Source organism: Scophthalmus maximus, chromosome 18 (genome assembly GCF_022379125.1).
Source record: "Scophthalmus maximus strain ysfricsl-2021 chromosome 18, ASM2237912v1, whole genome shotgun sequence".
Lineage (NCBI taxonomy): Eukaryota > Metazoa > Chordata > Actinopteri > Pleuronectiformes > Scophthalmidae > Scophthalmus > Scophthalmus maximus.
Window position 1 is genome coordinate 6568846 of NC_061532.1, and position 22983 is coordinate 6591828.

General features: G+C 42.2%; 2 protein-coding genes across 11 annotated transcripts; one reads left to right on the plus strand and one right to left on the minus strand.

Annotated features, from left to right (window-relative positions):
- The first annotated feature begins 700 nt into the window (after window positions 1–700).
- On the plus strand, window positions 701–15670 carry tdrd6 (tudor domain containing 6). 8 transcript variants are annotated; one of them, XM_035618171.2, is made up of 17 exons: window positions 703–1095; window positions 2805–8555; window positions 8737–8816; window positions 8944–9024; window positions 9731–9785; window positions 10063–10136; window positions 10311–10365; window positions 10580–10650; window positions 10853–10915; window positions 11927–11945; window positions 12230–12279; window positions 13780–13834; window positions 13993–14036; window positions 14124–14214; window positions 14362–14429; window positions 14624–14681; window positions 15340–15670. In XM_035618171.2, exons 2-17 carry the CDS (start codon window positions 2882–2884, stop codon window positions 15429–15431), a joined length of 6630 nt encoding a protein of 2209 aa, XP_035474064.2. In that variant the 5' UTR covers window positions 703–1095; window positions 2805–2881; the 3' UTR covers window positions 15432–15670. The 8 variants fall into 8 exon arrangements, 4 of the variants coding, with proteins under 4 accessions (XP_035474064.2, XP_035474066.2, XP_035474067.2 ...); XM_035618173.2 differs by having other exon boundaries at window positions 14124–14187; XM_035618174.2 differs by lacking the exon at window positions 10853–10915.
- Window positions 15671–16033: 363 nt separating this feature from the next.
- On the minus strand, window positions 16034–22888 carry pla2g7 (phospholipase A2, group VII (platelet-activating factor acetylhydrolase, plasma)). 3 transcript variants are annotated; one of them, XM_035617995.2, is made up of 11 exons: window positions 22768–22888; window positions 22048–22175; window positions 21191–21341; window positions 20845–20938; window positions 20696–20764; window positions 19252–19423; window positions 18788–18901; window positions 17765–17856; window positions 17187–17357; window positions 16933–17081; window positions 16034–16822 (listed from the first exon to the last, which is right to left on the minus strand). In XM_035617995.2, exons 2-11 carry the CDS (start codon window positions 22141–22143, stop codon window positions 16722–16724), a joined length of 1209 nt encoding a protein of 402 aa, XP_035473888.1. In that variant the 5' UTR covers window positions 22144–22175; window positions 22768–22888; the 3' UTR covers window positions 16034–16721. The 3 variants fall into 3 exon arrangements, with proteins under 3 accessions (XP_035473888.1, XP_035473887.1, XP_035473886.1); XM_035617994.2 differs by having other exon boundaries at window positions 22711–22879; XM_035617993.2 differs by lacking the exon at window positions 22768–22888 and adding an exon at window positions 22535–22693.
- Window positions 22889–22983: the final 95 nt, after the last annotated feature.

The following is a 22983-nucleotide window of genomic DNA, read 5'->3' on the forward strand; positions in this document are numbered from 1 at the left end:
ACATGGAGCCTAAATCTGAAACAGCTTAATGCTTGGTGAGTCGTAGCACTTGTTTGCATGTGTGTGTCTGTGAGATACACAGAGAAAAGACACAATATTTATAAACTATGTATTTTTGATGCTTCATATGTCGTGATGAGTTGAAATATTTTCCTGAATTTCCCAGCCAGTGTGAATGCGTCATCAGGCCACAGGAGCAGCACAGTCTTGACTGACGTAGTCATCCGGTGCAGTGTGAAAGAAGGCGATGGCAAGTCAAAATGTTTATCTCTTGTCAGATGTTGTGTTAAACAGCTTTAATCTCCCAGTGATAAATACAAGTAAGATAAACATGACCAGGGACTTTTTGCTTGCATGGTCACAGCACTGTACCATCAGCATCAGAGTCCGGCTTTCAAAGACTTGGTGATATGAGATGTTTTTCTTTTTGTCAAGTCAGAAATACTGGGGATTATATTTCTGTCATCATTAACTCTGAAATACTAAATATGGTACATGGCTACTTAGAGATACATCTATTTTTTCTTTTCCTTTTTTTCTTCTACCCCCCCAAAATGTTTTTGGTGACAATTTTGCAAAGCAGCACGGACTGAACTGGATGGACAATGATAATAATAATAATTACAAAAACAGTAAGGTTACAATTTGTTTCTTTTATTTGTGCTTTTACTTGTGGAAGGGAACAACAGCGCCGCTTCCGGTTCGAGGAGGGAACAAAAAAAAAAGGAAAGATATTGAGCGGCACTGCACGCGCGTGCTTTTGTGCTTGTTAACATTAGCTACTGAATCGTCGCTAACATCGGTGGATTTTTCGTCATTGGCTACATTAAAATTGATTCGGAGGCAGCTGGACAGATTATCTGACACATCAGCGAGAAAAAAAAACCACAGGAAGTGGACTGAATTTCGTGAGGTGAATGCGAAAAAAAAAGTTTCGGTGATTGGAAGAACCGCCGGCGGCGCGCAGCTGTGTGTGGGCTCTGCCGGACACGACGTTAATTCGGAGAACCTGGGTCTGTTGGACGTTACCACCGCCACCATCCTGAATTAAAGAAGACTCGCTAAGAATTAAAAAAAAAAAAAAAAAAAAAAAGGGTGAGTCCTCTTGTATCACCTCCCGTCACTGTCAAATGTGTTGGAACCGCGGGACAGTCGCCATCATGCTAATGTCGCCCGCCGTTGTTGTAGCACCTGCCACAATGGGTGCGGTCAAGCTAAAGCTAATGCTAACGGCAGTTGCTAAATTGCGTTTGAATGTGACGTCATGTTAGCAACATTCAAATCCAATGCTCCTGTAATTAAGTGGAGACGAAGGCCGGAGTTGGCTGACTGTTTTCCTGGAAAACCGAATGCACTTGTTCATGATTAAATTAACTTAATTAATACATTGATTCATAAGGCTAAGGTCACTGTTAGAGCTGCAACAGGTAAAGGATTAGTAATCCACTACTAAATTAAGCGCCGACTATTTTGATAACCGATTAATTGGTTTGAAGTAAATTTTATAAAGAAAAAAGTCAGACTTCTCTGATTACAGCCTCTTAATTGTTTATTTGCTCCTTTATGACAGTAAACTAAATATCTTTGGTGTGTGGACAAAACAAAACATCATCTTTGGAAACGCATTGACATTTTTCATCAGTTTATGACATTTTACAGACCACAACAACTAATCGAGAAAATAATCCACAGATGAAAATCATCGTTAGTTGCAGCCCTTGTCACCATCGATTTAAACGATTAACAGCCAGTGTTAATAACAAAGCATGAAGCTGGTCAGCAACGTGACCGTTAAGTTATAGGGACTTTTTAATCTATTAGATTCTTACATGCAGCACTAATCATGACACAGTCTCTTCAGGTAACAGGTAAACATCTGCTGTTCTTCATGCTGTTTTGTGTCAAACAAATCTCTGGTGTGAATTTATGACTCAGTTGGTGTCGGCGGACACCGTGCTCATTCAGATAATTAAGAATAAGGCAGAGTCGGACATTGATAGCTCAGATTACTTGACCTAGACCACATATTGGTGTATCGCTGCTGTAAAGTTGCATTGGAATTACAAAAAATTAATGACTGTGATTTACACAAGGGGTAGACCGATATGGCCTTTTTCTGGACCGATACTGAATATTACTAATCTAAGAGACCGATAACCGATATTTGAAACCGAAATTTGACTGCAGTAAAAAAGGGTTCCAAAAGTTGTCAAAATTCAGAATAACACAAATTCTTAAAAACTAAATTTAGTTGAAATGCCTTAAAGCATGTTTCATTCACAGAAACTTTCAACATGACCTAAACAGAAAAGTGCAGGGAACTATCAGCAGCATTATTATTGTCCATTAACATGGACGGGACATTGCTAAAGTCAAGAGAGACTGCGGCTGCATCAGAGCCAAAGTAGGACAGCTTTTTGCCAAATAGCTTCTTTTTGATCGAGGGATTTAGAAAATTGTTGTTTATTCTTCAGTGTTAAGGGTTTTGATTTCATTTATCTAATGTTCCGTTACATTTATAAGCAATATTTTAATTTGTGGTTTAGTCTGTGTTCAAAAAGTAATGTCTCTCTGGATGTGATGGACCATATGTATATTGGAATGGAGTGCTTTGTCTTAAGGAGTGTGTGTGTGTGTGTGTGTGTGTGTGTGTGTGTGTGTGTGTGTGTGTGTGTGTGTGTGTGTGTGTGTGTGTGTGTGTGTGTGTGTGTGTGTGTGTGTGTGTGTGTGTGTGTGTGTGTGTGTGTGTGTGTGTGTGTGTGTGTGTGTGTGTTGTGTGTGTTGTGTGATTGTATGTTTTTCAGATAACAACTTGCTTACACAGCAGTGTTGATGAGAGGTGAAAGGTTCATGGGTAGTTGGTATCCATGAAACTGCCAAAATGTCATCAATCCCAGGACTCCCTACACAAGGATCAGATGTAACGATTCACATAACCAGGGTCCACTTGCACCCCCTATCTGTGCTTGTGGAATTCTGGGGAAAGTTTAGCCAGAGCAGGGAAGTAGAGTACGAGTGCCTGGCTAAAGACCTTCAGTCTCTTGGTAAAACCATTCAAGAATTTGAAGGAAGCCCCGGTGACCTGTGCTTGATCCAGATAAATTGTACTTGGTACAGGGCCCGCATAATCTCCAAAAATGCCTCGAAATACAGTGTGTTTCTCATTGACAAAGGGATAACCTCTTGCACCACCACAAGTAATCTGGCATGGGGTAAGAAGGAGATCTTCCTCCTACCACCTGAAGTGGAATTCTGTGTCCTCGCTAATGTGTTGCCAGTCCCGACAGAGAGCAGATGGTCTCCAGTGGCTCTTGAATATCTGCGATCTCTCTCTGGGAAGTCTGAGAAAGCACATGTGCAAAATGTTCTGGTGCCCCACAGAACATTCATCCTGCACATACCTAGCATTGCCAAACAAATGTATGAGATGGGATTTGCGAAGAAGCTGTCTCCAGACATGTTCCAGGACTATGTGCTCATGTCATTGAAGCCAGAAACTCAACAGATTTCCTTTGGAGCAGGAGAGCGACTGCAAAAGCAAGAGCACTTCATGGTCCCAGAGCTTTCAGCGGGAACTGTGGAGACCGTCATAGTCACAGAAGTGACAGGTCCACAAAGGATTTTTTGCCAGTTGAGGGTATTCTCACAAGAGCTGAAGAAACTCTCAGAGAAAATCACACAGTGCTGTGAGGGCAGAGTGACCAGTTGTCCTGTGGGTCCAGAAATGATTGGTTTTCCGTGTGCTGCAAGAGGGACTGATGGCAGATGGTACCGCTCTGTTCTACAACAGGTTTTCCCAGCCAAAGGTTTTGTGGAAGTGTTGAATGTTGACTATGGAACAAAACAGATTGTTCAAGTGGACAATGTAAGACCACTGGCTAAAGAATTTTTCCGGATGCCCGTTGTGACTTACATCTGTTCCCTCCATGGAGTCATTGACAAAGGGGTTGGATGGACGGCAAGCCAGATTGATTTTCTCAGGAACCTTCTTCTGAACAAGACTGTGATTGCCAAATTTGAGTACCAGAGCATGTCAGAGGGTGTTCACTACGCCACACTCTATGGTGATGAAAATACAAATATTAACAAGTTGTTTGCGTCCAAGGAAAGCTGTTTGCTGGAGTGCGAGAAAACACTTGGGGATTATGCCATCCGTAGTCCTGCATACAGCCTTGAGCACCAAGCCCAGCAAGAAAAAAACCAAAGAAAGATGTTAAATTCTGGGAAGACTGGAGAGGAAAAAGGAGGAAAAGGAGTAGCAGAGAAGTTACCAGCAGAATACCTCTCCCTAAACTCCTCACATGTTGCATTTGTTAAGCATGTATCCAACCCATCAGAGTTTTGGATCCAAACACACAACTATGCCAAGGAACTGGATAAATTGATGGATAGTATCTATCATTTGTACAAAGGTTCTGAGAATAAAGATGTGGTGACAAATCCAACCGTCGGGCTGTACTGTGCTGCCAAGGCAAAAGATGGTGACTTCTACAGAGCAACTGTTTCTGAAGTTGGAGAGACGCAGATCAAGGTGTTCTTCATCGATTATGGAAACACCGAAGACGTTGAAAGGATTAACATCAGGACCCTTCCGGACAAGTGGAAAAATTTGCCAAGGCTTGCACTCAAATGCACCCTGGCTGGTGTCAGACCCAAAGATGAGAGATGGAGTCAAAGTGCCTCTGAGTTTTTCATCAAAGCAGTCACCGACAAAATACTAAATGCACATGTGACAGGAAAATATGATGATGGGTATATTGTACAGCTAACAGATCCCGACGCTCAGGAAGAAAGAGACCTCAGTACACTGATGTGTAGCTCTAACCTTGCTGAAAGGGCTGACGCACAGAAACAACCCCAAGCCAATGTGACCATACAACCTGCCATTCTGCCTCCCGCACACCATCAACATGCCGGACCATCAGGTGTATATTGGAACAAGGGCACGTCTTTCCAGACACAAAACACTATTGTCCCTGACATCAACAAAGGAAGAATTCCTTTGTTTAAGGAGCAAATGTTTCCCATTGGGAGTAACTTTGATGTCTCTGTGTCCTACATCGAAAGCCCAAATGACTTCTGGTGCCAGCTAGTACAAAATACAGGGGACTTGAAATTGCTCATGCATGAAATACAGGCTCACTATTCAGGCAGTGAATATCAACCTCTTCTAGAAGCAGCTTGTGTTGCTCGCCACCCTCACAACAAAATGTGGTACAGGGCCCTTGTAATTCACAAACATGAAACGCCTCATGTGGACGTGTTGTTTGTTGATTATGGCCAGACAGAAACCATCTCCCTCTGCGACCTGAGGAGGATATGCCCGGAGTTCCTTACTCTGCCTGGTCAAGCCTTTCGATGCAGTCTGTTAAACCTTGTTGATCCCACGTCTGCTATCAATGAGTGGAATGACAAAGCAATAGCAAGATTCCACAACTTTGTAGAAGTTGCTGCATCCAACTTTGTGATTTTAAAGTGCACCCTATATGCTGTCATGTACAGTGAGCAGAAGATTGTTTTCAACATTGTTGATCTAGAAACTCCTTTCGAGAGTGTCTGCACCAGCATGGTCAACCTTGTCAAAAGTGTCCCTCCCAAGAAAGTCTCCGGACAATCTTTCCGCCTGGACACATACTACTACTCAACACACAATGTCAAAATTGGGACAGAAGAACAGATCACGGTGACATGTGTGAACAATGTCAATCAATTCTACTGCCAGCTTGAGAGGAACGCTGATGTGATCGAAGATCTCAATATCAAAGTGAGCAATATCTGCCGTCAGCTCGAGAATGTAAAGCTCCCAGGAGTCTTTGGAACTTTGTGCTTTGCCAAGTACACTGATGGACACTGGTACAGGGGGCAGATCAAGGCCACAAAGCCAGCAATCTGGGTTCACTTTGTGGATTATGGGGACACTATTGAGGTAGATAAGCCTGACTTGTTTCCAGTACCGAAAGAGGCTTACGACATCATGTCTGTGCCTGTGCAAGCAGTTGTGTGTAGTCTCTCTGATGTGCCCACCAATGTCCCCAGTGATGTGAACACCTGGTTTGAGACGTGTGCAACAGAATCTAAATTCCGGGCTCTAGTTGTGGCCAGAGAACCTGATGGGACACTGTTGGTTGAGCTGTATCACGGAAACACTCAGATTAATTCAAAGATCAAGAAGATGTTTCGGATTGAGATGCACAAAGAAGAGAGTGTCGTCACCCAGTGTCATAAAGCACTTGATGTATCTGCAAAACACACGGAAAATCCCCGAAAAGATGTCCCAAAACAAAGTGGATTCTCTGCCCCAAAACCAGCACCTCAAATGAGAGATGAGACAAAACCTGCAAACACGAATCTGCAGTATGCACTGAAGCCTTCGAGCAGGGATTGTGAAAATGGGCAGAAGGTCAAAGCTGTTCCAATACAGCTGTACAAACCACCTCACCAAAGACAGTCATGTACACCGACATCAAGTAATACGGGAAATGGTTCTGAGCCTTCAGGTGCCATGGTCAAACAAAGAAATGAAAAGCTCCCCACAGACATTAACCAGCTGAGCAAGTCCAAATCACCAGGTACAGACTCTCAGAAGGAAATCCATGTTGAAAAACTCCCGAAACTTGCGGACCTGCCCTCAAAATCTATAACATCGGGTACGGAAGCAGATGTTTACGTCTCGCACCTCAACAGCCCATTGGATTTTTATGTTCAACTTGTCATGGAGGAGGATGAATTATTCTCCATTGTTGAAAAGCTCAATGATCCCACATCAATCAGAAAAACCGAAGTCATCAAAGATGTACATCCAGGTGACCTTGTTCAAGCAGAGTTTCAAGATGACTCCTCATGGTACCGAGCAGTTGTTAGAGAAATGCACAGCAACTCAATGGCTCTTGTTGAGTTTGTTGACTTTGGAAATACAGCAATGACACAAATTTCCAAGATGGGCAAACTCCATGAGTCTTTCTTGCTACAACCTGGGTACAGCACACACTGCATGCTGAGCGATGTTGCCTCTCGTGGAAAGGAGGAAATGCTTGATCCGAATGTCCAGTCAGCTTTCAAAGAAGCAGTATGTGGTGAAGGAGACAAGAAGCTCAACTGCCGGTTTATCAGGCAGTCAGGATCTGTGTGGGAAGTCAGTCTGGATGACAGTGGAGTGAATGTCATATGTAAAGTTCCTATCAAATGTTCAACTGATGGTTCTGAAATCACCCCAGAGAAACTTAAAGAAGCTGAGGAAAAACCTGCTCAGAACTCAGAGGAACCGCCACTGAACTCCTGTTCTCTACACTACCGTCAACAGGAGTTTCTAGAGGAACAGAAATTGCAGATTTACATCACAACTATAAATGATGGTCATTCCTTTTGGGGTCAGTGTGCTGACTCAGAAGAACTTGACAAAATAGCATCCGGTGTCTCAGAAGTTGGGAACGCAGCTGATCACAAAAACATTGACTTAAGCGCCCTCTCCTCTGGCAGCCCATGCATTGTCCTCTTCTCAGACGATCTACTTTGGTACCGTGCAGAGGTAACCGACAAAGATGGAGATGAGCTGTCTGTTCTCTTCGTAGACTATGGAAACCAGTGCCAAGTCAACATTACAGATGTGAGGGAAATACCTCCGGACTTGGTGGAAACCCCTCGACAAGCATTTCTGTTTGAGCTTGAAGGCTTTGATTCATCGTGTGGATTTTGGGAAAGTGGCACAGTAGATGAGTTGTTTGCACTCATAGCAGACAAGTTGTTACAGCTGACTGTCACGCGAGTGACCAGAGACGAAGAAATCATAAAATACTCTGTGCAGATGGAATGTGATGGTCAGGTGATAAACGAGGTGATGAAAACCTGGTGGAAAAGCACAGAAAACCAAACCGACGCAGGTGAACTGACCACTTCGTACAAACCGCCACAGCAATGTGACTCAAATGTGAGGGAGGCTGCACAACCTGAGGACCAAGTAAAATATCCTCAAAACAACGAAATGGATACAGCTGTTGCTTGCATCCCCCTTCAGAGAGACCACGGTGAACAGTTCACTGATGAGCTTGTTGAGCCTCACGGGGCAGATGAAGCCAAACTAGCAAGTAGTCCGAAGACCAGCGAGACCCCTGAATATTCTATTGATTTAGACTCTTTTGCAGAGTCTCCAAAAGAAGAGATAGATCAGAAATCACCTGAATTTAATATGGACGTTGGACATGAAGAAAGAGCTTCCATCGAAGGAGCGAACATAGCCCCCACTGTGGTTATTTTTCAGACTGAATCCAAAGACATTTTGCCATGTGATAGTGGCATAGAAGAAACCATGTTATCTCCATTTGCTGACGAAGACCTCTCGATCCTGAGCTGTGACGCGGATGCGTGTGAAACTGACAAAGGCTCTGAAGAGGACGCCTCAGTGACGGACACTGTTTGGCCAGGTGACTTAAATGATCCATCGGATGAGAACCTGATGGAGACTGACAAGTCCGAGATTCAACTGATAGACCTCGAGTCTTCTGCTGAAGAGGTGAATACCTGCACCATGGGGAGCATCTATGACACCATGATTTACTTTGGTAAGCAACACATTTATTTGTCTTTGTCTGTATATTTACTATTGTATCAACAATTGTATTGTATTCTGTTCCTATAGATAAATGTTCAACTCGCAGCTGAGGGTTGTCAAGTTGCGCGCAATGGTGTTATGAAGCCAATAAGCTTTTGTTGCTTCTTTGTTGTTTTTCTTTGCGAATCCAGATCCAACAAATGACAGAAGTGACAGCAAGATTGACGTTGCAAGGGACAGTTCTCTTACCAGTGTGACAGCAGTGAAAATGGTAAATTGTGTTACAGTGACTTTTCCATGTACTCAATGTGCAGATTTTGATTTTCTATGATTTCATTGCGCATGTGGGCAGATAGACTTGATGAGGTCTAATGTGTTGTTTTTTGTTTTTTTTGAAGGTTCCACATGAAGCTCTAGGTCCCAGCGAGAGAGTTTATCTGCATGAGGCGTTTGATATGATTGCTGAAGAATTAGATAAGGTACAGGGAGTTGTTTGTGTTGCTCCACACAACATGATGTTGAAAAACCTTTGAAAATGACAGTTCACTCTACACGATTTTCAGCTCGCCAACAAATCCTGGCAGGAGTACCACACATTAACGCGTCAAGTTATTTCTCTCCATCCGCACAACACAAAGCATCCACTCAAACTACTTCCTGTTTCTGACCTGTCAACATAAGAGTATTTTGCAACATATTGAACAGTTTAGTTCTGACGTCCGTCGTGAAAGTGACAAACAATTCCTGTTTTTCGTGTATCGCATATTTCCCCAGTGTCACCTCCGCACACTTTCGTGAAAAACGTACTTTGGAGACATTTCTCCTGGTGAAGGATCGTGTAGTGTGTGAATTCTCCCCATCGCAGATGAGTCACGTAGTGTGAACAGCACAACGACTGAAAGCCTGCGAATACAAGACAGCATGTCGTGTAGTGTGAACGGTACAGCATTCTTAAGACTTTGAAAATCATGTAGTGTGCAAAATTCGTCATTATTCTTTTTAAGTGGGCAGTAGGTCAGTAGACACTGAACCCCAAAATGGCCCCGATGGTTTACCATCTGTGTGTGATGGAGAATTTCTCATGTAACCTGCAGTGTTAACACTTGGAGTGGTCTTTCAGACTAGAAAAGATATAAACGCAGACAGTACTTTTAACTATTGAATTGTTTGCTTGTCCTCTCACAGATTCAGACTGAACTGTTGCTGCCATCCACTCTGCTTCCTGGCCAGCAGTTGTGTGGTGAGCGGTTCCTACTTTAAATCACACAACACTCCAGAGGTTTAGATTTTTTTGGAGTTTTAATGGAGAAATTGTGAGGAGAAACTTACTACGTGAGATGAAAAGAAGAAAAAAATAAAACTAGGTTGTGGTAAAGACAGACTGGTATTGTTATGAGTTGAAAGGATGAGTAAATGCTGGAATTAATTTTGAGAAAAAATAAAACCTGTTTTCTGTATGTATTTGTAATGTGACACTAAAATGACTATTTTAATTAGGTTGATTGTGGTCTTCACAGATGCTCCCACAGAGCAGGAAGTTGAAGCTGGCAGCGGTGTCCCACAGGTGCCATGTGTTTCCACACATGCAAAGGTAATGTTGGGGAAATTCAGTACATTCATGGAGGCCTACTAATACCACTTCTCTTGTGATGGGTGAATAATCAGCTGGACTTGTTACTGAACATGACTGGTTTGATTACATGTGTAAGAACATTTTTTTAGCCCTCTTTTTTAAGTCAGTGATTGATTATCTGATCTGTTTTAGAATGACTTGATGACAGAAGACGAGATTGCGGCTCCTCCTGAGGATACTAGCTCCGGTTTGTTGCCACAATCTTGGTCTTTTAATACATTTTCTCTCACGTGTATGTGCACATATTGTATGTTTTAAATTAACATGCAGAGATGTGTGAGTCTACTGAGCTGAGGAGAGGCTTCTAGGTTATCCTGCTTTTGTTTTTCGTAAGCAGGGAAACATTTGGAAGCTTTTAGACAACACGTTGATTGTGTAACTATCTATGTTTGTATCTTCAGCTCTGCTGTTCCACAATGACCATGCAACCAGTGAGCCACGGACCTGCACAGTTCCCTTTTCTGATAAAATGGTATTTAAAAGGCTTAAATTTAACAAAGTTCTACAATCAAATTGCAAATCTTGTCATGTCTGAAAAGTGAGTTTTGTCTGTTCAGGGTGATGAGGTTTCAGATGAGGTCTGAAACTAAATGAATTTCATTTTTGACTTGATATAAATGTTTTGAGGCTGGTCATTTGAGAATATATACTGTAAATAGATTTAATTTCCCCAGGAAGATGTTGGTCCTGACGTAAAACATGATCTTCATACGACGATAGCTAAAGACTCAAACGAGGTATCATACTGTACATATAAAGTGGACACTCACCGAGCACTTTTATAAGAAACACCTTACCGATAAGGGACAGTTCCTCACTTTCCTTGTCAGAGCAGCCTTGTGACTCTGCTCTGCGTTGACATAGTTGTATCACATCAGCACATTCACGCAGCCGACGTTCTGCCACATCCCAAAGATGTTCTACCGGATTAACATTGGGTGACTGTGGAGTCCACTACAGTTCACTCGACTCACTGTAATGAAACCTTTATTATTATGGAAGTATGCATTAGAAGATAGGAAATTGTAATACTCTAGTAGGCCGTGCTGTTAATTGATATTAAGCAACCCACATTTGGCACAAAAACATTCCCCAAACCATGACACCACCAGCCTGGACTGTTGACACGAGGAACGTTGGGTCCACGACACCAGATTCTGACCCAGCGACTGTCCCGTTCTGGTGACTGCTGTCTTACATACAGAGACTCAGATTTCAGTTTTTGGCTGAGCTGGTCAGTCCGCTCTCCTTTGACCTCTCTCTTCAACAAGGCGCTACCATCCAAATAGCAGCTGCTCACTGTTTTTGTGTTTTTGGCACCATTCTGAGTGGGAAAAAACTCTAGAAGCTGTTGTGAGTGAAAATCAGAGGAGATCATCAGTTTCTGAAACACTCAAACAGCCTGTCCCTCAACAACTATCACACCAGTCAGATATGCTGAGATCCTCTTTTATCCATGTGTTTAATGTGAAAATTAACTGACATGTGTTTTCATTTTTCCCTTCTGTCACATGATTGGCTGTTTGGATAATTGCACAATTAAGCAGATGTACAGATGTTCCTTGTAAAGTGCTCAGTAAGTTTGTGTGTGTGTGATAGATTTAGTTTTATTTCTTATATTTTCTGTTCCATGTTTTCTTTAATATACATTCATCTGAATGGTAATCCATGAAACGTTTTGTTTTAAAATTAACTGTCTGAAATTGACATTTCTTGACATTAAATTTGAATAATTTCTCAATTTGTAGATCCTGAACGAATCGCTCGGTGAGTCACTTCTAAGAACTATGATACAATGTGTAAGATAGGTTTAATAAGCGTGCAGGCTCAGGTCACAAGGTTAAATAATGAATTGAAATATTGGTATACATTCTGAGCTGTAAGTGTGTCATAGAGAGATTTCGTGTTATGCTTTTAACACTGGACACGTCTTTACAAAGACGACTGATTGCTGCCATGTCTACAGAATGGTCCACGGCCGCTCCTCCTGTTGTGTACTCACATTGTGTACAGTGTGATGATCCACTTAATGATTGTGATTGTCTGTACAGGAGCTCCCTCAGAGCAGCAATCTCTACAGGATGAGGTCAAAGCCAACGAGGTAAAGTTGGAGCCCTTTCCGTCAAATGTAAATTATTTTAAATGTTTGAATCAGATCTGTCTTGCCTCAACATTACCTGTAGTCTTCACTTGTTATATCTTAACTGTGTGACAGTGTGAAACATTATGAAACACGATGACAGCAGAAACAATGCAGGGGAGTCTGTTGCCCCAGTACACGCTGTGGTCCCAACGCACTCATGTCTCACGAACCTCCACACTTGTTGTCCCAACCCAGTGTTCCTTTATTTCAAAACAAGAGTTCACCGTTAACCAAGATGACTTCCTCCAGCCTCTACAAAAATCAAAGGGCCAAGTGAGCTGGATTAGAATGAACAGGATAATTTTAGCACCGGAACAGTTTGCCAGGCTGGATCTGTTGAACCGGGCTTAATGGGAGATGGGTACCAGCACCAAATGATTCAAGACCATAGTACCGATAACTTCTGATAATATCAGATCTGCTCCCTGCTACTGGAGAAATTAAGAAATATATTTCTTATCGCTACATAAATGATCTGATGAAAATTACATTTTACATAGTGTCTGATTGACATTCAGGTATGATGCATGTTGGCTGTTCCCAATCCAGATCTCTCTCTGTCTCTGGGTGTGTGAGCGAGGGGTGAGGTCAGGTCTCTCTCACACACTGCAGCACACACAAAAATCCTGTTGTTTTACAGAACTACATTTTCAAAAGTGTGGTTACACTTGTGTGGAGTCGATGCTGACGAGGCTCATTGTCACAAGTGCAACAAGTTTTTTGCACGTACAGTCGCATTCGCAAGCAAAGTGTGAAAACATCTAGTGTAAGTCCGCCGCATGTCACTGGTGGAGATGTTCACTTCTCCACTGGCTAGCTCGTAGTACATCTGTCGTTGCTCCAGGTATGTTATGTACGCTATTAGACTGGTGCCCACACACTCTGGAGTTTAGTTAAATTATATGAACATGGATTAATCAGTATAAATTACCATTAGCCAGATAAATGCTATGGATGCCCTCATAATTAGTATCAGTAATTCAGTTTAAGATCATTCAAAGCAGGGGTGGATTTAGTGATTTTTGGGCTTTTAGTTTGTTTATATGTAACATAACAAAAAGAAAAAATAAGACTATTGTAAGAGTAAAATCTTCCCTCTGCGCTACCCCAATGTCTAACGAAGCAGAGCCCTTGTGACCGTCAAGCTGTTTTCAGACACGAACGGCGGAGAATTGGGTCTGGACTTTCTCTGGAGTTTCCTGTTCACGTGAAGAACGTAGCAGGAGATCGAGTTAAATGCGTTCACAGAAGTAGGAACGTTTCCAGGACATGCAGGCCAGGGGCGGCGCCCAAGCAGAGAGACCATTTTCCGGAGATTTTCCCGCTCACATTGGCTCACTCTGACGTGTTTAACAGGGGGCTGGCATTTGTGCTTTCACATAGAGCCCCTCCGGAAAAGTGCATAAAAATGTGTGAAAGCAGCTTCAGAGAACGCTCTGTTATTGTCTTGTTTTTCAGGACGTCTCCAGGAGTGAAGACGAGACCTCCGCTCTTCATGAAGATGAACTTTCCGGTCTGTGGTTGGCATCTCATATATTTGTTGTCAAATTTGTCCTTTTGAATTTTCCTTGTTTGCATTGCTCGCAGTGTATGTATTTTTTAGAAACGGTTAATAAAAAACATTGGTACAAACTGCACGTGAGCCTACTCACCTAGCCTCTGTTGTTGCAGCTCTGCCATGTGGTATTCAACCAAGAGGCCGCTGTCCAGATCTGGTACTAGAGCTCAATCCACACGTTTCCAAAATGAAACGGCAAACATCCCGTATCTACCAAGTAACTGTTTTTTTTATTTCCGTTCAGGGCGACCTGGTTGAGGAGTTGACCTCTCTCGTGGGAGAGATCTGTTTGACGGACCCCTGGAAAGGTATCGGAGCTCACGATCAACAAATGTGTAAATATTTTCTTTCTTTTTTTTTTAGAAAAAGTCTTGTGTTTTAACATTTGTCTTCTCTACAAGGGTTGACATGTTTGACAGTAAAAAAAAAAAATAATTATAATCTGTGAGCCTCGTTACACTGAAATCTCCTTGTTCTTCCAGACCAATGCCAGCAGGCTGAAACAGACGACGGTGAACAGATGGTGAATCCTCCACCCAAACAGGAAGAGGTAAATATAACATTCAGAAAAGCACCAGCGCAACTGACAAAACAATGAAAATCGAACATACGCAACACTGGCGTTTCACTTATCGCCGATCGTCAAGCTGATTGTCAATGTTGTTCTAGTCCAGGATTAGAAGTTGTGTTTTGAAGTACAAAATGTAAAAGGTAAAGCACATCTGTGTTTTTGAATCTTTCCAGGACTCCGACGAGAGCACGCTCTCGCAAGAAACGGCGTCTTCTGCCGACGAAAGTTTTGGTGAGTTATGTTTTTATTTTGCGAAGAAAAATCGTCTAGAAATGTTCAAAATGAAATCGAAAGCATTGATAGACTAGTGATCATCACAATTGAGAAGAAATAACCTGATTCTTTCTGAATGAGCCAAGATGAACTTGGAATGGAAAATAAGGAAATCCTTTGTGGCTCATGAATAAATGAAATTGATACAGTATCAAGGACTGTTTTTACAATTCATTATGTCGGCTATTCACACTTATCTAATCATTTTAATTCTATTAATAAACATGAATACAATTGAAGCTGCTGTCTGTAGTTTGCCCAATCTATAGCTTTGCATCATGCAACAAGAGCACTCAGAAAGCGCAGACCTCCACCAAGGTGGAGCAATCCCCCACCTATATCCTGCAAAATACACATATGTACATATATATATATATTTTTTTTAAATGATTTATTCAAAATGTCAGGTTTTAGCTTGTTTTGCAACGGAGAAGAACCAAATCAATCCCAGAACCTTCTCGATAAGGAGGTAATAATATTGATATAATGGAGTAATGCTGCTGCTCTTTTAAGTGTCCCAGTCCATTGGACCAATCACGAGACTTTTCCATTAGCTTCTACAATCCGATGTGTCGTCTGCAACATTCAATAACTCCTCCTGTTTTCTTTCCTCCAGAGTTCCAGCTGTCGACGGTCACTCACCTCTACCTGGTCGTCAGAGACGGCGCCGCCGACGCCCTGCCTGTGGAGCAGCAGTCGGAGGAGTGAGCGCCCCCTGATCCCAGATACTTTAGTTCCTTAAAACAGGTTTAAGTTCAGTTTTCTCTCAGTTCTGTTTGTTCTTTGTGTTGATTTGTTGAGTTGACCCAGCAGGTTCCAAACTTGAGGAGTTTGTTGTTGGTTGGAGTTAAAATGCTACCAGTTTTAAAAAGTGCACAAAGGTTTGGATACATGCATGCGTGTGAAGAGATTTATGTTTGGTACAATAAATATCGTTTCAGATCTAATGCAGGGGAGTCATGTTTTTTTCTGTTTCACCCACCTACCCACATTCCGTGGCCCCAGTTTGGTGACACCTAGCATTGCTTGTAAGAGCCATTTTATTTAGCTGATATTTTCTAAATTTCATAACATAATTAATTTTTTTGAATTCAAAGATCTAGCATCTGCAGAATAAACTCCACGTTTTGCTGTCACTCTTTGGTCCACAGGTATAAGGTGTGGTGTGGTGAAGACAAAGTTGTTGGTTGTGGACGTCTAGAATATATAAAAGCATTTAATTCACAATACTTTAATTGATATTGTTTCTTTGGCTTGGGGGAAGAAGAAGAAAAACAGGTGTAGGCAGACCTCAGAAGAAGACACCAAACAATTATTTTCTATTTTATTTTATACAGATGTAGTTATATCAGACAGTCTTGTATAAAAGTAGAAGGCTGTTACATTCCATTGGACAGTACTGTTCTGGCACAGTACTGTTAATGCAGCCTTTTAGTGTTGTTATGTTACTGATTTACTTTTAGCTGTCTTGTTAAATCCGGATGGATACAATTAGTTTCTGAACAGCTTCTTGGCTTATATAAATATCTGAGCTTATACGATTCTTCAATCTTCCTTTTCCCCCCATACGACTCATTTTACGCCTATCACATAATTACACAGCAATCATGAGGTCCTCAGTTGGCTGTATTTACACTCAAAAAGATTAAATTGATTAGAAATATTTCTCTCGGAAAAACTTCTGGTAAAGGTTTAAGACTTCTTCCCCCCAACGGCAGAAGAAGATTTGTTTGTGCACAACATTCAGGCCTCGTGAAACAAACACTGCTTTTTATCCGTCAAGAAAAAAAACGAATCTTTCCTGCTGACGAGGTGGAGATTGGCTTTCCCTCTTCCATTACATCTAAAGAATGTTTCATAGTGCTTTTGTTATTAAATGTTAAAAATGCCTAGTACGCCTGCCGTGACATTTTGGGACCGACTCCCACACACACGGGGTGAGATGCTTCAGCTGGTCCCAGGTTCTCCTGCAGTAGATGAGGCCTCGGTGGCGGCGGCTCAGATGGAAGACTGAAGCACGGTGACATTAGTGCCTGGAATGAGGTTTTCATCCTCCCCGTTGATCAGAGCGTCCCACTGGTTAAAGTTCTTCTCTAGACCTGGAAAATCCAAAAGGACTTGTCAGCAAGGCACAGTTAAAAAAAAGATGCACACTAAACCTGATATTAACAATAATCTGTGAGGACTGTGAGCTTGTTACTTCTCTTACCTAGATGGCGTTGCAAAAAGGCTAGCGTCGCCTTGTTGGAGAGGTCCATGGCGACCTCTGGGTCGATCTCTCCCTTCAGATTCATCAGTTTGCCGATCCAGTTGCCCGTCAGGAAGGTGAAGTCTGGGAAGCTCTGGTGGACCGTTCCTCTAGGGAGACGACGACCATTAAGTCACAGAAAACATTCAATCTTTTACAAAATCAACAAGACTCCCACAACTCTAACAACAAGTTTGAGTTCTGTCTGTTTGCACCTGATGGTGATCATTTTCCTCTGGATGACGGCCGAGTCCAGCTTCCGCATGCGGCTGATGTTCCCCGCCCACTGGAACCTCTCCGAGTTAATGAAGAAGATCGGCTGCTTCACTCGGGGAAAGATCTCGTCATCCAAAGGAAACATCCAGGTGTCCAGTGCTACGGCACACCTGGTTTCAGACGGTTAAGAGTTTCCAAAATGAAAAAGAAGAAATTCACACCACATTACTTCGATTATGCAGATCCAGGATTGGCTGTTGTTTCATTTTTATTTGTGACATATGATACAAGATTTGGTACTGACACCAAAACAGTATGTTCTTTTATATACCTTACACCTTCCTTCAGTTTAACAAAATAAGCCAATGTTGAGCAACTTTACACGTACTTTAAATCTGAGTGTCTATGTTCCCTCAGCCCTGTGTTCCCTAACATAGGGCCTAATTTTGATGGGGAGTTCATAGAAATGAGGGAACATAGGGCTGATGGAACAAAGGGATGACCACCCTTTACACTGTGCAGCATTTTTCTCGCGTTTTCTCTCTTGATAGGTAGAAAGCTGTGTTGACCCACGTACTTGAATCTGACGTCTTTGCACAGAGCTTCGATGGCCGTCGCTCCCCCGAAGGAGTGTCCCATCGCTGCTATCCTGCACAGGTCCATGGAGTTCTGTTAAGTCAACAGAGGAGAGGAGGAGCGAGCGATCAGCACAAAATGGACGTTGAATCGCGAACCGTTACCTTGTCGGCTAAGGTTCTGCCGTCAGATCACAGGTAAAGGGATGAATCTGGTGATATTCTGTATTTTCATTTTTTCAACAAATGCCATGTATGGGAATAGTGTGTGCATTATCTTCTTCTTTGCCAAAAGAGCTCCAACAACCAAAATCTTCGGATGTTGCGCTGGCTGACATACTTTTCCATACTGCGTAGGAAACCTGTCGGCCATCACATCGGAGGTAAGAGCACTGTTGTTTGATTAGAGGCTACTTTAATACAATTACAAAAGGACCAATGTGGCATCCTGACCGTGGCTGTGTTGATATGTCACTTCACCAAACCTCTCTGTTCCGTTACCGTCCCATTATTTATCAAAGCTTTCTTACAGCAGTCACTAGCCAGTTTTTCTAAACCAAGGGTTTGTCAGTTTTAGAATTTGAGACGGAACCTGGTGGTGTTATACAGGTGAAACAAATTTTAGATTAGATTTGTTTAGATTACATTAGATTGATCTTTTTTTGTTTCTTGTGTCCATGCACTTTAAGCCTGGTCAGAGGGCAGCAGTTTATGAATGAAGAACCTCCAACAAAGTGAATCTTATCTACTGTAAAAACAAGAGGACAGAAAATGCTGCTCAGTGATTTTAAAAGTATTTCCACCAATTCCATTTTCTCCAATGGATATATAAAATTTGTATTCTTCCTTTGTTCTTAGACTTTTTTCGCCGCGGTCTTGTGGCATTGACGTGCTCCCTGCTTATTACGTCACTAGTTTCTGTTAATGGAAATGGAAACTTCTGCACCGCCGTGGCTTTGCCAGTTACTAACCTCTGACCTTCCATAAGACCAGACATAAAAACTGAATGTTGGGGAAACGGTTACCTCCAGCGTCGCCCAGTCGAACTGCGTTTGCAAAGCATTCCGCACCCGCGTCCCCGAGTTGATCGCGGCAAGTTTTTCCAGAGCCAAAATGCATTCGTCTGCCCTCTGCTTCACCTGAGAGAGGGAAGGAGGGCAACATTGACAATTGCCACACCAATCTTTGGAAATTCAACTTAAACATTTCAAAACAGTAGAGACGGATAGATGGATAGATGCCAAGATAACAGATCAAATTAAAAAATAGGAAACAGACTGATCAAACGCGGTTGTGGTTTGGTTTGAACATGTGTCAATGTTGCGCAATTCATCTAACCTTAAACGGATACAGCATGAAAAATAGGAATCACATCTCCACCTCCACTTTCACAGTGACTCACTTATGATGACTCACTTGATGTCACTGGGTTTACCTCCCAAAGCAGATCATATTAATAATAATTTCAAAAGGAGAGAACACTCCTAACCTGTTTATTCCGGAGGGGGAATTCACTCTCGCCGTGCTGCAGAGCTCTGTAGTACATCCACTCCTTCACCAAGTTTTCTCCGGCCGACGGTGATGTTTTAGGTGCGTTCTCCTTCGCCTTCTCCGACTCCGGCGCCTCTCGGAAATAAAACGTAGCCGACGCCGACTGGTCTCTGCATTGAACGAGAAAAGGCAATGCAGCAAAAAATATAGAATCTAATTATTCAAAAGGCAAAAAGAATTATTTTTAAATTTGACATTGGTTGAGCTGGGTTTTTTTTTTGAAAATTATTATCGGGATGTTGTTGGAAATTCACTGCTGAAGATAAATAACGATGTGAGATGAACAGAACTGCAGCAATAAGTCGATTCAAATTAATCAACAGCTGATATATGATTACGGATTCATTATTTCATGTGATTTTTTTGTAATTCTTTTAGGCAAAAAATGCCAAATATGCTCTGGCTCAAGACATCTCTTTTTTTAATCTATAACAATAAATGAAATTTCTTCAGTCGATCAAAACAACAGAACATTTAGAAAAAACATTTTAAAAAACTTGAAAACATCACAAACATAATTTCCGGCCGAGAAACTTTTTTAAACGATTTGTAGAAAAAAGGATTAGCCCAAAAAAAAGAATGCAGATATCATTAATACTAATAACAGTAATAATAATCACAGTTGCAACCCTAGAGATGTATATAATTTCATTATTATTTCATGCTAATATTTAGGTTGTTAGGTTTTTATCTCTCATGAAAACTAATGCACACAAACATGGAGCAGTTCAGCTGCCAACTTCGAGTCGTACTTGTGTTGATGAAGCTCATAATAAACATTGTGGTGTTTTGTTTTTGACTTGTTTCTGGTCAAAGACTGATTTGGCATCGTGACAGAAGCACCACGGGCCGAGCGACCGGGTTCGACCTCTGACCGTCACTGCGGAAATCTGTGTCTTATGTCAGCACTGCCTCGTGCTCCTTCTGTGGCTTTAACTCAATCGTCGTGAGTGACGGGCTAACTCGTGGCCTTTTTGTCCGTCTCCATATGACCACCTTGTCGCTACACTGAAAAGAAATGTGATGACCTGGTTTGTACTTTTGTCTGTCCACAATTTCCACTGTTACTCCACAGATAAACAGAACAGAGCGGTGTTCTGTTTATCTGATGCGACGGTTTGCTTGTCTAACGTCCAAATAGAATTTCCTCTGACTGACACATGACCTATATATTCAAGCAAAAACTCACGACAGTATACTCTCTTTATAGCACAGTTACTCACAGCACAACATCTGATTGAATAGCTGCTGTGCAGCTCTGCCATCTGACTGTATTTCTAATCCTGATGAACGTACTGCAACACGCGTCTTTTGTCTTTAACGAAAGTACTCACGTCACACTGGAAGAGGATTTAATATTTCATGAAATGTAGTACAGTTACCTGTGTTCCACCGACGCCACGATGAAGCCTTGAGAGGCCAGTTCTGCACATATCGCCGAATACAAAGTCCTAACAAAAACACCAGAGACATGTCAGTCACAGCAGGCGACAGGTGAGCAGAACTTAAGAATCAAGAATGTCCTGTATACCTGAAGGCTCCCAGGCCATGGGAGAAGATGACAACAGGGCATTTTCCATTTGATTTGAACGGAGCATCCCAGTAGGCGGGGATCTTAAATGAACCTGGAATTAACAAATGAGGGAAAAAACACATGAGCACAACACAATTTCACTGAAAAAATAGAATAATTACTGTGCAGCGCTCACACGACTTTGACAAAAATAAAATGACGCGATGAAGGGAACGTTTCTATGCTCTGAAATTGTAGAGAAATGAAGGGAAACCGTCGTCTGCTAGGAGGGAGTAAAAACATTAATACGCTCCTACGAAACAAATGTGAACTTTTCAACGTTTTACTTAAAGTAAAAAATTACCAAAGAGGTAGTTGAAAATCCTTTCACTGACAGACCGGTTGATTTTCATGAAGTCTGCCAGACCGATGAAATACTCCCTGCATGGGACCCAGTCTGGTTTTTCCGCTTTCTCGCTCTCCTGACAAGGATAGTAGAGCCTGAAGAAGCTGCCCTGTTGTGAGATAGAAATGCAACCTATTGAAATAAGATGAACGGCGCGTCCCGGTTATCTTGTTTACTAAATATGTGTACGTGTTTTTTTTTTCTTCTTTTGTGTGTGTGTGTGTGTGTGTGTGTGTGTACAGATACTCATTCTTGGTCCATGTTTAACAGCTGGGACCAGTGAGCGTCATAGTGTAATTGATTATCAGCATATCATTGCTGCAGACTACACAGCCTTCCTAGCAAACATCTTAGCTGAAACCCTTTTTTTTTTTAAACCAGTAAATAGTAAAAATAATGTAAAATAATCATCGCTTTTAACATGTGCTTTCCCTTCTCCATAAGTCATTGATGACATCGATTCCTGTATGTTTCTGTGTCTATTCTGTTCTGTAGTCTTGCTGTGTTTAAGTGTTTTATCTGTTGGTGCTTGTTTTTACAAATGAAACTTTTCAACGTCATTGCTGCCCGTCTTTAACCAGCCCACCCAGGCAGAGGAGATATTGTATCTCGATGGGTAAATAAAGGACAAATTAATGAAAAACAAATGAATAAATGACCTGACATTGATCAGTCCATGAAATAAGTGGTCCAGCTTTTACAAGTCATGACCTTCAAGTGGTCACCTGACGTTTCTGATCCTGTCACTTCTTAACCTCATTTGTCGCATGCAGAATAGATAGAAGACCGTAGAATGGATATGGTTCAACGTCTACCTGTGCAGTGTGGTCCATCATGAAGTCGGTGCATCCCACAGCGTTGGGGCCCTTGGCTGGAGGGATCCCGAGATGATTACTGCAGGTGCTGCCCATGGTGACGAAACCGAGCGTGTGGCCCCTCTGGTCTGATCGAACAAACAAACCAGCGTTTGATCAAATACAAAAAAAATCACCCATAGATCCAGGATGACAGTCCTGACCGAGGTAACATGACTTGACCATGACCAAAAAAAAAGTACTAATGACACTGATCTCTGATTTAAAGCTGTGTATTTTTCAGCAGATTTGTGAATACAGTTCATCAAAATCCTCTTTTTCCTACGTGTGCGCGCGCCACTGTTTACTGCCTCTAGCTCCGTGTTTGTGAAAGTCAAAACAACACAACTTCACACAGCTGTTTTCTGCCAACCACAGAAAACAGCTGTGTGGCACATTGTAATGCACTCGCGCTGTCAGGGACACAATATGGCGTTTCGCCCCCTACCTGTACTGGCCCACTTGTAAATCCTCTTGACTAACAACTGTACAAAGCCTCCATGAGTAAACATCGATCTCGGGGAGTTTCAAATGCGAGCGAACTCCTGGTTAGCCTGTTAGCCACAGCAACAAAAACACCCACAAAACTATTGTAACTATTTAACAAAACACACAAAGGCCTACCGGAGATACAGGAGAGCGCTGGCTGCCAGTGTTAATACACCAATTGCGCAACATTACCATGTAACTACTGAGCCTTTGTGGGGAGAAGTGGACCGGTGTGAATCACTTGGGAGGGGTTTGTCAGTGTTGATGTTGAGCTAGCCACCATTAGCATAGGGGCGGCTAACCCAGAGCGGTGGAGGGAGAGAGTTGGGGCAGCGCACCGCGACGTTCTGTGACAGGCGAATCCCCTCCGGCTGCCCCCCCCCAAAAACTTCCCCCCCAACTTAAACT

Bases quoted from the DNA above. Each gene is read 5' to 3' on its own strand.
- pla2g7 (XM_035617993.2), bottom strand. From the start codon at position 22,598: ATGTTTACTCATGGAGGCTTTGTACAGTTGTTAGTCAAGAGGATTTAC. The intron at 17,857-18,787 runs GTAACCGTTTCC...TTGACTTAACAG, and splicing joins TCGACTGGGCGACGCTGGAG to AACTCCATGGACCTGTGCAG. The intron at 17,082-17,186 runs GTGCAAACAGAC...TCGTCTCCCTAG, and splicing joins AGGAAAATGATCACCATCAG to AGGAACGGTCCACCAGAGCT.
- tdrd6 (XM_035618171.2), top strand. From the start codon at position 2,882: ATGTCATCAATCCCAGGACTCCCTACACAAGGATCAGATGTAACGATT. The intron at 9,025-9,730 runs GTACAGGGAGTT...GTCCTCTCACAG, and splicing joins TTGCTGAAGAATTAGATAAG to ATTCAGACTGAACTGTTGCT. The intron at 14,430-14,623 runs GTAAATATAACA...GAATCTTTCCAG, and splicing joins CTCCACCCAAACAGGAAGAG to GACTCCGACGAGAGCACGCT.